General features: G+C 42.4%; 1 protein-coding gene across 1 annotated transcript in view; it reads right to left on the bottom strand.

Annotated features, from left to right (window-relative positions):
- The window catches only part of Actr2 (actin related protein 2), a 55,913-nt gene that overhangs the window by 19,105 nt on the left and 22,775 nt on the right, over positions 1–14,033 (bottom strand). Inside the window, exons 4-6 of the mRNA XM_006974823.4 lie at positions 11,843–11,915; positions 1,401–1,537; positions 745–894 (exon numbers count right to left, since the gene is read on the bottom strand). Of these exons, the coding sequence (XP_006974885.1) occupies positions 745–894; positions 1,401–1,537; positions 11,843–11,915 (360 nt within the window). The remainder of the gene's footprint in view (positions 1–744; positions 895–1,400; positions 1,538–11,842; positions 11,916–14,033) is intronic.

A 14,033-nucleotide genomic window follows, 5' to 3' on the forward strand; every position in this document is an offset into this window, starting at 1 on the left:
CTAGCTTGGGTTCCAGGGAGAACTTGTCTGAGAAAAATCACAGCATGACCATGTCCCAAGATACATTTCTAAGATGATTAGCTCCATGACATACTACAAAATTCTGAGGTTCACGTAGGAATGCACGATTGCAATCCCACTATTTGGGAGGCAGAGGCAAGAGGACCGGTAATACACAGTAAGATCCTGTCTCAGAAAAACCCAAGAATCTGAGACACAGGCACACTAGATTGTCACACTGCATACATACTGGCACATCAAAGGGCCTAGCTAGGAGTCATACAGCAACGAGATAATAATTATATCCATAATTTAGTTCACAATTATAATGTGTTCTATTTTGTATAACTCTTAAATAACATCCCAGAAAAATAACAATGCACAAAGCATGTTGAGAAATGATATTCTAAAGATGCTAGAATCTCAACTAATATCTCCATTTCTAATTACATTCTAATTTAGTTCTTGCTTTAATTTGCAATACATGGTATCTTCAGTAATTATATCGCAGAATCTTAATGTAGCAGGAGATATTTAAAAGTTATACGAAAACAAATTACAATAACCCAAACTACAAATACCAATGCCAGGGCCTAATCTGCTGGGCACACACAAGGCCCTCGGTTTGATGTCCAACAAACAGAGCAAAACAACAAAACCCAAACAACCAAAACTCTATTAAGTGAGGCTAATAAACAGAGATGCCCTTTTCAACCCACAGATGTGTTTACACAGGATACTTACTGTATATGACTCAACTAACACTGTGGTCTCTAAGGCCAGCTTCTGCTCTTGCTCAATATTGTAACCCACGTAACAAAGTTTTTCTTTAATCATGCGAACTGTCTCAAAATCAGCAGAATGGTTGAAGGCATATCCTCGCAACAGCAGCAGCTAGCATTAAAAAAAAAAAAAAAAAAAAAAAGAAATCAGCAAGTTAATAATCCACGTGAGTAAGTTCCACTGTAAAGTTAAACCCCGGTTGGCTACTAAGATGCAGGGCAGGTAAAAGGTACTTGCTGTCCCCGCCTGAATGCAATCCCTGGAATCCACATCAAGGACAATAATGGAATACTGGGGGATCCTAGAAACCTTGTACACTCAATGTTTTTAAAGTACCTTATTATTTTAAATTGTGTGTGTTGTGTCTGTGTGTGGGTATGTGCATATGAATGCTGGTGCCTGAAAGGTCCAGAGGAAGGCATTAGATTCCACGGAGCTACAGCAGTGGAAAGCTGGCCAAAATGAGAACCGTCTCTCTGCAAGGGCAGCACGTGCTCTTGACTGCAGCGCCAGCTCTCCAGCCCTCGACTGTTTAAGACACTGACTTTTGTGTAAGCAGTAAGCAAACTAAAAACAAACAAACCCCACAAGTGTTTATGATATTTTCCTTCACTTACCTTAATAAGATACCTGGTAATATCCCTCCCAGCAATATCCAGCCTTCTTGTAAGGTGAGGGAGAGAAAAGCCTTCGTACACTGGGCAAATATGAGTTACACCATCTCCGGAGTCCACGACTACACCAGTCAGCAAACCTGCACAAGAACCAGGTGTCGAGAGTCAATGCAGAAAAAACAAGGCCAGGAAGTTTCAAATGCAGCAGAGAAGCCACCCCGGAAAATCAGTCAGTGAGACTTGGAGCCAGTACTTCCTCTTTCTCTGCTTTTTTTTGTCCAAGAGAGGGAGGGTCTCTTTACGTAGCCCTGGCTGTCCCAGAACTCACCCAGTAGCTCAAGAGACCCACCTGCCTCTGCCTCCGAGTGCTGGGACTAAAGGTGTGCGCACCACTGTGCTGGCTTCAGCACTTCATTTCTCATCACAGATGGAAGCGTCTGTCCTGACTGCCTTTCTTTACATTCTTCCTTATTTGTACAGGGTGTACATGTGGAGGAGGGGCACAGGCATGCTATAGCACATGTGAGGTCAGAGGACAACTTATGGAGACTGGTTCTCTCCTTTCATCATGTGGGACCAAGGGATCCACCTCAGGTTGTCAGGCTTGGTGGTAAGCACCATTATCCAAAGTCATCTTCCCTGGGTTTCCCTTGTGAGGTTTCTAGTTCACTCAGGGGCTTCTTTAAGAGCTTGGGAAGGAAGACCTGCTACAGAGTCCTTTACAACCTAATCACCCAATTCCCGCAAAGTGAAACTTTCTAAAGTAGAATGGATCATTTAGGGAAACAACTGTGGAAAGTGACTATTACACTAAGTTACAAGTTGGTAAGTAAATCTGCTAAAATCATCTAGTCAGGCCTAGGAGCTCACTCATACCTGAAACCCAGCTCTCAGGAAGCTTGTGACAGAAGGACTAAAAATTCCAGGACATTTATCTCAAAAACCTAAAAAGAAAACAAGGCCAACATGGGCTACAAGGTGAGAGATCACCTCACAAAAAGGAAAAAAAAAAAAAAAAGGCGGCGGTCGGGGGGGGGGGGGGGGGGGGGGCTAGAGATACGGCTTAGTGGTTTAGAGCACTGACTGCTCTTTCAGAGGTCCTGAGTTCAATTCCCAGCAACCATCTATAATGAGATCTGGTGCCCTCTTCTGGTTTGTGCATACAAAATAAATAAATAAATAAATCTATCTTGAAAAAAACTCATTAAAGGAAAGACTAGCAACAATTGATTCCCACTGTTGGTGGGAATGCAAGCTTGTACAACCACTGTGGAAATCAGTATGGCAGTTTCTTAGAAAATTAGGAATCGAACTACCTCAAGACCCAGCCATCCCACTCTTGAGCATATACCCAAGGAATACTGATTCATACCATAAACATACATGCTCAGCTATGTTCATAGCAGCACTATTTGTAATAGCCAGAACCTGGAAACAACCTAGATGCCCATCAATGGAAGAATGGATAAAAAAAAAATGTGGTACATATACACAATGGAGTACTACTCAGCAGAGAAAAACAATGAAAGCCTGAAATTTGCAGGCAAATGGATGGAATTAGAAAAAAATCATCCTGAGTGAGGTAACCCAAACCCAGAAAGACAGTCATGGTATATACTCACTCATAAGTGGATTCTAGATATAAAATAAAGAACAATCAGACTACAACCCACAGAACCATGGAGGCTATATTTATAGCATGGAGGTCCCTAGGACGACTGTGGCTTATAATAAATTTTGGTTTTACTCAATTACTGAGCAAGCCTCAATGAAACATCTCACTATTAAGATAAGAATACATACTCTATCAAGATGATAATAGAAAAATAAATTTTAAACAATAAGAAATAAATAAAAATAGAAAAATTTGAATATTAAACAAACAAACAAACATTTTACTAAAGTTAAAAAAAGGGAGAACTAGGGACTCATCATTCCTCTCCACATTCTATTCTTTCCCTTGTTTTATATATTTTAAATTTTTTTATCGGTGGATTCTGCTGGAGGATCCAATGCAGATAAGCACTGGAGGGCTCCTGTTGCAAATCACCCTCTGGAGCGATGGAAGGATCTTTCTACTAGCATGTGGAGGAGACCCAATCTAGTTTGGTTTATGTCTTTCCTCAGAACAATGAGGTTCCTCTTTGGATTCCTGAGCACTGAACGCGCCCTGTGGCTGCTGCTGAAGCCCAACATGACAGAGACCTAATGGGTCTTCATGAAAAAAATCTACCCTCCTGATGCCAATGGTGATTGAGAGCTCAATATGACCAGCTTTGGCAAGCATTAATGTAAGCCTAGGAACTGTAGCCATGAGATTGGATTCTCCAGAAGAGCTGCCAGCCAAAGTCATGCTGGGATCAAGAAAAACGGGCCTTGGCGGTTTGTGTTCCTGGAGTTATATCCATGCCAGTGGATGTCCACACAATCCAGAAGAGAATTTGACATTGCTGCTGCTGCTGTTGCTGTTATAACAATGGCGCACACCACTGCCACTGTTTCTGGGATTACCATTTCATAATTGCTTACTATAGCTAGCACAGTGGAGACCCTGGCAACAAAAGTAGCTACCGTAGTTAGTTAATCTTTCATTCTATTGGGCATGATAAATTTAATTCAGTAGTTATATACATCTCGATTGGCTTTGAAAATTATAAATTTATAAACTCAAGTTCCAGTTGCTTTTGGGATACTATCTTACAAGGACCCCAATGTACAGTATGGCTCGATAAGGAAGGGAATGGCTCAGTCGCCTTTAGCCTACTGGCTATGGGTGAGATAGGACCTCTGTTGGTCTTTTCTGTATCGAACACACAGATTGCAAGACCAGTGCCACTTTGAGATCTTTGGCAGGAATTAACCATGCAGCTCACACAAGATTGAGCCTGTATGATAATGAGTATTCAGAGATGGGTAATGCCTGGGGGGGGGGCACTCACCTACCTAAGACAGAGCACCTGTGTGGCCTGGGCAGGTGTCTCCATGACAGGTAAGGTGACCTGCGACGTCCCACGCAACCCAAGTCAGAAGCTCATTTTTCAAATAAAAGGGGGACCTGCAGGGCCCTGGCCTCCATTTTGGGTAACTGTTGCCTTGCTTGCGGACCTTGACCTTGATATCCTCCCAATGCTAATTCCCTGCCAGGTTCCACCCTCCTGAATGCTTAAGGGAAGTTCCTTGTTTGTGTATCCTGAATAATGGGTGTTAACAGTTTAGATGCAAGATTGTAAAACATCAGTATCAAACTTCTGCCCTCCGGGGTCCTCCCATTGTGCTGTAAGCCTATATTTAAGATCTCCTCCTTCCTTCAATAAATGACATTCGGCATTTAAATATATATATATATATATATATATATATATATATATATATATATATATATAATGAATAGTGTGAATGTAATCTATGAATACCACAAATGTGATTAATATCATGAGTGTAATTGGTGAATATCATGAGTGTAATTTAAAAAAAATTAAAAAAAAAAAAAAAAAAGCCTGTAATCTTGAGGAAATGTCTAATACCTAGCAATCCTCAATCATTCTCAGCTATTGACCCCAAAGGAGAATGGCCCTAACTAAAGGTTATGGTAGAATAGAAACATCACTAGGGTGACGTCACAGCAACAGTGTGAGCCTAGATGTGTAAGGTCTGGGTAGGATCCCCAGCCAAACCCCATAAGCAACAACAACAATCAAAAAGAGCAAAGGAGGGTGGGAGGGGGGAGAATAGGGGAACCCATGGCTGATATGTAGAACTGAATGGTATTGTAAAATAAAAAATATATATATATTAAAAAAAAAAAAAAAAAGAGCAAGGGAGCTGGGCAACGGTGGCGCACACTTGAGGTGGTGCCCAGCACTTGAGGCAGAGGCAGGTGGATCTCTGAGTTCAAGGCCAGCCTGGGCTACAGAGAGCCCCAGAATGGCCAGGACCACACAGAGAAACCCTGTCTCCTCCACTCGCACAAAGGGAAGAGAGCTGCTGTTGTGTTTCTCAATTGCCACTGAAAAGATTTACTTTATTTTTATTGTTATTAAGGCAGAGTCTCATCCTAGCCAAGAAATCATAACAGGTGTGCACAAAGTCTGGCTTGTGCTACTGAAACGGGTTGGCAAAGTGTCTCAAGAGAGTAAAAACACCTTGCAAAGCAATCCTGGTGACCTGAGTTCAATCTCTGAACCCCGCCTAAAGGTGGGAGAAGAAAACCAACTCCACAAAGTCGTCCTCTGATCTCTAAACATAAGCATGGCATTATTACCACCACCCCCCGACCACACATACAAATATTACTACTACTACTACTACTACTAATTTTTAGTAAAATACCTGCCATAGCCACAAAAGGGCATTAAAATGCCTGAAGCTGTAGTTATGGGCAATTATGAGCCACCCAACATGAGTGAAGGGAATTGAACCCAGGTCCTCTGGAAGAGTAGCAAGTGCTCTTAACCACTAAGCCATCTTTCCAGCCTACAACAATAATAAAATTTTTAAAGAGGAAAAAAATGTCTGAAAAAAGCCAAGAGTCAATTCTGAGGGAAAATAAACCTTCTCTAGTTGGGCATATTGGGGAAAGCCTGTAATCCCAGCACCTGGAAGACAAAGAGGAGAGGTTCTAGGTCAGGCTGAAGGTGCTGACACACATCTCTAATCTAGCACTTCAGAGACAGAGGCAAATGGGACCAGCCTGGTCTACACAGCAAGGTCCAGACTAACCAAGGCTACATAGCGAGACCCTAACTGAAAATAATATAGCAGTTGTTTTAGGTCATCCTGGGTTATACTGGAAGTTGAAGACCAGCCTGGGTTACATGAGACACTATTTAAAAAATGAGAAAAACAAAACTTCTAAAATCTTACACTAAAAAAGTTTCTTATGTATTAATATTATGTATGTGTATATACACAGCACATGTGTAGAGAGCAGAGGATAATTTTGTAGGATCAGATCTCTCTTTCCGCCTTTATGTAGGGCTCAGGAAACCAAAACTCAGATTTCCAGGCTCTGTAGCAATCTTCTTTACCTATGAGCCATTTGGCCAGCCCGATATAACTCATGTTTTCCTTTTAAACAGAATATACATTATCTATAATCTAGTTTTATTATTTCTTCATCTCTGAATGGTCTTTCTACACTTCTCTTTCTTTCTGTTTTTTTTTTTTTTCTTTTTCTTTTTTTTTTTTTTTTAGACAGGGTTTTTCTGTGTAGCTCTGGCTATCCTGGAACTCATCCTGTGGACCAGGCTGGCATCTGTCTGCCTCCCACCTCCCAAGTACTGGGATTAAAGGTGTGCACCCCACCACCCGGCTAAGTTCTTCTTTCATTTATTTCTTTATCTATTTTGCCCTTTTTTCTTACATAAATCTGCCTATGGACATATTACTATAAACATGCTTAATATCATCTTATAAATTTGCATGCACTGTCATATCTGTTTATCTTTGATAAACACCAATAAATTTATAAATATTCCCATTTTGATATAACTTGTTTTTCCCTGATTAATCTGATAGCCTCATAAACTATTATACTGTTCCCTTTCAGTCCTGCTCTTTAGACAAGAGACTGTTTTGGAATGTAGCTATCTCATGTACCTGCAGAAGACAGAGGATTGATTTGGCTGTCTTCCTCAATTGCTCTCCACCTTACTATATTTTAAGTTATTTACTTGATTATTTCTGTGTGTATCTATGTGCATCCCGTGTCCTCCTTCATCTCTCGGTACCTACTCCTTTGAGGACGGATCTCTTTCTGAACCTGGCCTGGTGTTTTCTCTGGTAACTTGGAAGCCAGTAAGCCTCAGCAATTGCATCCATCAGAACTGGGGTTGTTACACGGGTATCTGAGGAAACTGGGTCTCTCACTGAACCTGAGGCTCACTGATCAGGACGACTACTTGGCCCACAAGCCCTAGACTCCTCCTGTCTTGGGCTCCTCGGCTGGAAGCACAGGCACGTGCTGCTGAGCACGGCTTCTATGTGGGTGCTGAGGGTCTGAACTCAGGTCCTCAGGCTTTCCAGGTTGGCAGTCACCTACTGTGCTATGGCCCCAGCCCCGAAGACTGTCTACTGGGAAAAGAGAACAGGACTCTTAGAGCCAGATCCTTTTATCCCTGGGTGTCTGTCTGTCTTTTAAATTCCTGCCCTTTCATCTGTGCCTTCTCTGACCACTCAAACTCTGACCTGCGATTTCCCAACGTCAATCAGTCTTTTCTATCCACCCAGACTAAACTAAGCACATAGACATATTTTCCTAAAACACCAGGTCACTTCTTATTCAAACCCCTCCTGCAGGTTGGAATGGTAATAGTTGTTGTTCTTATTAAATTTATCTTTACCATGTATTTGTGCATATGTGTGTTTGTGTGTGCACATGAGTATAGTGCCTATGGAGACCCGAAGAGGGCACCCACTCTTCTGAAGCTGAAGTCATAGGTGGTTATAAGCTGCTTGACCACGGAGCTGGGAACTGAAATCTGGTCCTTTGCAAGAGCAGCAAAGAGAGATAGATCCAGGACAGGCACCACAGCTACACAGAAAAACTCTGCCTCGAAAAACCAAAGAAAGGTTATCTTGGGCTGGAGATGGCACTGAGGTTAAGAGCACTGGCTACTCCTCCAGGGCCCGAGTTCAATTCCCAGCACCCACATGGTAGCTCACATCATCTATAATGAGATCTGGTGCCCTCTTCTGGCACGTAGGCACACCTGCAGGCAGAACATTGTATACATGATAAGTGAGTCTTCTTTTAAAAAAGGTTATCTTCTTACTGGATCGAGATTAATTCATAAATTTTACTAGGAAAATATATTAACATCAGTTTTCTTAGAAATTCTTTTAGGGGAGCTAGAGAGATGTCTCAGGAGTTAAGAACACTTACTGCTCTTGCAGGACCTGGGTGGGGTCCAATACCTACAATGCAGCTCAAAACTCTAACTCCAGTACTAGGGGATCCAATATCCAATATCTTCTTCTGGCCTCCCTGGGCACCAGGCATGCACATAGGGCACATACATATATGTAGGCAAAACACTGACACACAAAAAGTAACGCCTCCTGACGCAAGATGGAATCACAGGTTCAAACTTACACTAACCCCTTTAAACCTTCTAAAATTACTGTATATGAAAGTAATTTGTAAGTTATTAAAAATTTTTCACTTTAATTTTATTTGATGTGTATGGGTCTTTTGCCTGCATGTATGTCTGTACATTACTTGTGTGCTGGGTGCCTGTAGAAGCCAGAAGTAGATGTCAGATCCCCTGGAACTGGAGTTACAGATGGCTGTGAGCCACCACATATGTGCTGGGAACTGAATTTGGATCCTCTGGGATCAGCCAGTGTTCTTTCACTGAGACATCTCTCCAGTCCCTCTAAAGTGGTATTTTACAAATGAAGTATGGGTGGAGGGAAGAAGGGAGGGGAAATGAAGTGTGGATCAGGGGGTCTAAGTGATTGCTGCCAAACCCGCCGACCTGAGTTTGATCCCTGGGACTCCCATGGCAGAGAGAGAATTGACTCCTCCAAGCTGCCCCCGACACCACACATGCTCAGGCACACAAATAGACAATCAGATTTGCAAAGAGTAAAAGTGTCCAAATGCAGACTTATCCAGAAAATACTTTTTCACTTGACAGACGTTTTTCCTTCAAATAAAAATTACAGTAGATTATAATCCACGACCGTAAGAGCAAAGAAACCGTATCTATCTCACTGTTTGATAGACTTTCTATATTAAGTAGAATGCAAGACATACTACAATAGGTAACTAAATATAGCTTTAAAAATTAATTCCCACGCCTTTAGTCCCAGCACTCGGGAGGCAGAGGCAGGTGGATCTCTGTGAGTTCAAGGCTAGCCTAAGTTCCAGGACAGCCAAAGCTACATAGAGAAACCTTGTCTCAAAAACAACAACAACAACAACAACAAAATACAAACAGAGAGAATACAGTTCATTAAAACTGACTCAAAAACTAGGAATGTGTTCCAAAACATCTTCTCCCCACCCAACTTATTATGCATCTGATCAGTACGTGTGTTACACACACACACACACACACACACACACACACACACACACACACACACACACAGAGTTTTGCTATGGAGTCCTGGCTGGCCTGGGCTCACTGTGTAGATGAGGCTCACCTAGAACTCATAGCAACCCACAAGCCTTTGCCTCCCTCCCATGTGCTGAGATTAAAGGTGTGCGAACACCTGGAAGACCATTAAGTTTTTTATGCTGTCTTAGTTAGGGTTACTATTGCTGTGATGAAATACCACGACAAAAGGCAACTTGGGAAGAAAAGGGTTTATCTGGCTTCCACAGCAGTGTTCATCATCAAAGGAAGTCCGACAGGAACTGTTAAAAGGGTAGGAACCTGGAGGCAGGAGCTGATACAGAGGTCATGGAAATGTGCGGTTTACTGGCTCGCTCCCAAGGCTTGCTCAGCCTTCCTTTTTATAGAATCCAGGACCACCAGCTCAGGGTTGGCACTACCCAAAATGGGCTGCCACCACACCCATATCAAGCACTAAGAAAATGACTGATGACTAAGAAAAAGAAAGTCATTAAGAAAATGCCCTCTAGGCTTGCATACAGCCCCATCTTCTAGAATCATTTCCTGTTTTTGTTTGTTTTGTTTCTGTGACACAGGGTACCCCCTCTCCCCATGTAGCCTTGGCTGTCCTGGAACTAGCTCTGTAGACCAGGCTGGCCTCGAACTCACAGAGATCTGTCTGCTTCTGTGTCCTGAGTGCTGGGATTGAAAGTATTCACCACCACTGCTCGGTTCTAGAAGCATTTTCTTAACTGAGGTCCCTTCCCTCCTCTTAGATGACTTCAACATGTGTCAAGCTGACATAAAACTACCCAGCACACTAATCTTTTAAAATATTTCTTGGCTGGCCGGTGGTGGCGCATGCCTTTAATCCCAGCACTCGGGAGGCAGAGGCAGGCAGAGCTCTGTGAGTTCAAGGCCAGCCTGGTCTATGGAGCGAGATCCAGGAAGGCGCAAAGCTACACAGAGAAACCCTGTCTCGAAAAAACAAAACAACAACAACAAAAAAAAAATTTCTTAAACTCAAGCCGATTCTGAGGATAAATTCTATGTTTATTCTCAATTAAGGTTTAATTTACTTATTTTTATCTTGTGTATGAGTGTTGCCTGCTTGTGCGTCTGTGCATCACATGCCTGCAAGTGCCCAAGGAGGCCAGAAGAGGACATCAGAACTGGAGTTACAGACAGCTGGGAGCCAGCCCATAGGGGTGCTAGAGATTGAACCTGGTCCTCTGGAAGAGCAACCAATGCTCTTAACTGACAAGCCATCTCTAGTCCCTCGTAATGTATAAAAATTTAAGACAGCTGAAAAAAGAACTGTTGAAAAAACTGATGTGGGCTGGAGAGATGGCTCAGAGGTTAAGAGCACTGGCTGCTCTTCCAGAGATCCTGAGTTCAATTCCCAGCAACCACATGGTGGCTCACAACCATCTGTAATGAGATCTGGTGCCCTCTTCTGGTCTGTAGTCATACATGCTGTATACATAATAAATAAATCTTTAAAAAAAAAAAAAAAAACAACCTGATGTCGCTTTAAGCTTAGCTCCTTACTTAACAGAGCAAGTGAAAGTGTGCATGGCATTCACATTCGGCAACTGGCTCAGTGGGTACAGTGCTTGCTGCACAAGCCCAGGACTTAGTCTGGAGCCCGTAAACCACACAAAACAACGGTGTAGCAGCAAAGGCTGTAACCTCCGCCCCGGGAAGTGCAGACAGGAGGGCCTTGGAGGTTTACAACCAGTCAGTCAGTCAACTCCAGGTCAACTAAGGAGGGATGCGGTCTCTAAAAAGGAAGTGGAGAGGCAGGCAGAGCTCTGTGAGTTTGAGGCCAGCCTGGTCTACAGAGTGAGTTCCAGGACAGCCAGGACTGTTTCACAGAGAAACCCTGTCTCGAAAAAAAAAAAGAAAAAAAAAAAAAAGCAAGTGGAGAATGAGAGACACCTGATGTCGACCTCTGGCCTCCACAAGCATGCATCCCTGTATACACATGCATGACAAACTGACACAGACAGACAATTGTAAAGTTTTGAAGCATGATCTTATATAAGTAACAGTCTTTCCTTTTTGTTTTTTTAGATTTTTTTTTTTTTAATTTTATCTGTAACAGTGTTTATCTGAATGTTATGTCTGTTTATCAGGTGCATGCAGTGCCCTTGGAGGCCAGAAGAGGGCACTGGATCCCCAGGAACTAGAGTCATAGATGGCTCCAAATGAAGGACTAGAACCTGAGTCCTCAGTGAGAGCAGTCAATGCTCTTAACTGAGTCACTCTCCATCCCACCGCTCAAAGTGAAGCCAGCTTGATCTATAGAGCAAGTTCTAGGACAGCCAGGGCTCTCAGTGTTTGTTGAATTAATTTTCCTAATAGTTAAGCTTTACTTACCTTGAGCATATAGAGTCAGAACTGCCTGGATGGCTACATACACACCAGAAAATTGGTAAGTTTCAAACATTACCTGAAAATGGAAGAAGGAAAACAGGAAAGTGGTTTATGCAGAAAACTCTATACATATTTATATACTTCCTTCATGCTCACATGGCAGATTAGCTGATTAGATGCAACCAAGGACCCTGAGGAATCATCTATTCTAACTAGTTGTCCTCGATTCCAATCATCAGGGCAGAGTTTTGGATACACATGCACGTGTGTGTGCCTACAAGCACATATACACACCTGAGTCAAGTCTCGGAGCATTTGTAAGTGTTACAAGTAAAGATTTCTGACTATATTGTACACAGTGGCTCATCAGTATGAAAGCAAGCTCCAAACAAAAATTTCCTAAATTGATACCCCTCAAAAAAAAAAAAAAAAAAAAAAACCTGCCTGTGTGGCACTCATTCGTGCCTGTGCGCTCTCTCTCTCTCTCTCTCTCTCTCTCTCTCTCTCTCTCTCACACACACACACACACACACACACAAAAAAAAAAAAATCAATATTAAAAAAATCAGAATTGCTAGGCAATACTAGTGTACGCCTTTAATCTCAGCACTCGGGAGGCATAGGCAGATGGATCTCTGTGAGTTCGAGGTCAGGCTGGTCTACAGAGTGAGTGAGTTCCAGGACAGGCACTAAAACTACACAGAGAAACCCTATCTCGAAAAACAAAACAAAACAAAAATCAGAATAAAGAAATAAAATGACATATCCTTTTGGGACCAGAAAGATGGCTCAGGTTCGAAAGCCCTGATGACCTGAGTTCAATCTCCAGAGCCCACATGGTAAAAGGTAAAAACCAACTCCCCCTAAAACTGTCCATTCATGGACACTCCAGTGTGCATGGGCATACACACATAAACACAACTCACATAAATAATGAAGAGGAAAAAAAGAAGAGAAATTATCTGCTTATTTCCCCCAACCTGAGTCAAAACTGGTTTTACACCCCTCCCCTAGGCAGTTAAAAACAAATAATGAAGGAAACAGGACTGGGGATGTAATTCAGTAGAAGCGTTTTTTCTGGTTTGAATGAGACTCTGGGTCTGATTCCCTAGCCGTGGAATAAAATGAACAGTAAATTATGAGGTGAAGAAAAATTAAAACACTAGGCTGTCAAGACGCAGAGACTGCTCAGTGGCCCAGCCCACTGACTCTCCCTGAGCCCAGGTTGTAATTCCATTTCACACTCAGTTACACTGAAGGGCGCTATTTCCTCGGGCCCTCCCTCATCACAATGTAGTTCAAAGTTTTCTCTAGTCCTGCCCAGCCCTGTGGGCCTGCAGCCATTTACAAAATAACCATTCAGAGGCTTAATGTTACTTACAAACTATGGTAGGCCTCTTGCTAGCTAGCTCTTATATCTTAAATTAACCCATTTCTATTCAGCTATGCTTTGCCATGTGTTCTGTGGCTTTACTGGTCTGCTGGCATTGTTTCTTCAGCGGCAGCTGGCATCTCTCCAGACTCCGCCTTTCTCTTTCCTGTTTCTCTCCTTGGATTTCCTGCCTGCCTCTAAGCTCCCTTGCCATAGGCCAAAGCAGCTTATTTATTAACCAATGGGATCATTATACATTCACAGTGTACAGAAAGACATCCCCCAGCACTGTAGCCCATGTCAGCTGAGAAAATCTTTAATGATTTCTTGTGGTCATCCATTGTAAGCACTCATTGACTGATAGGACTATCACTCTGACTACCGAGATATTTAACAACTGATCGCAATGAGAACATACAGAACTTCAATTTTACAACTTTTGAATACATCTTCACCAATTGATTCATCTTCTAACCTTCTATTCCAACATCCCTTTAGTAAACAAGTACTGCTGCTGTGTGTGCATCTCCTAACAAAATGCCGAGTCCTCCAGAGTCCACCATCTGAGTCAGTAACGAGGCTCGCCTGCCTGCCTGCCTGCCTTACTTCAGCAGCCTTTTCAATCTCTTCGGCAGGCTCCTCCCTCCAGCCCCAGACTTCTCAACACTGTCTCCTCACTTCTTTGGTGAAAAACATCATCTCAAAGACTTTCGAATCTTTTATCTTGAATTCCAAACTCTTTTCCTGTACTCAATTATATATATACACACAACTTCACTATTTTTTTCCATTAGATCTATTACTTTCTAATAAACTACTTTA

The sequence above is a fragment of the Peromyscus maniculatus genome, chromosome 10 (assembly GCF_049852395.1).
Source record: "Peromyscus maniculatus bairdii isolate BWxNUB_F1_BW_parent chromosome 10, HU_Pman_BW_mat_3.1, whole genome shotgun sequence".
Lineage (NCBI taxonomy): Eukaryota > Metazoa > Chordata > Mammalia > Rodentia > Cricetidae > Peromyscus > Peromyscus maniculatus.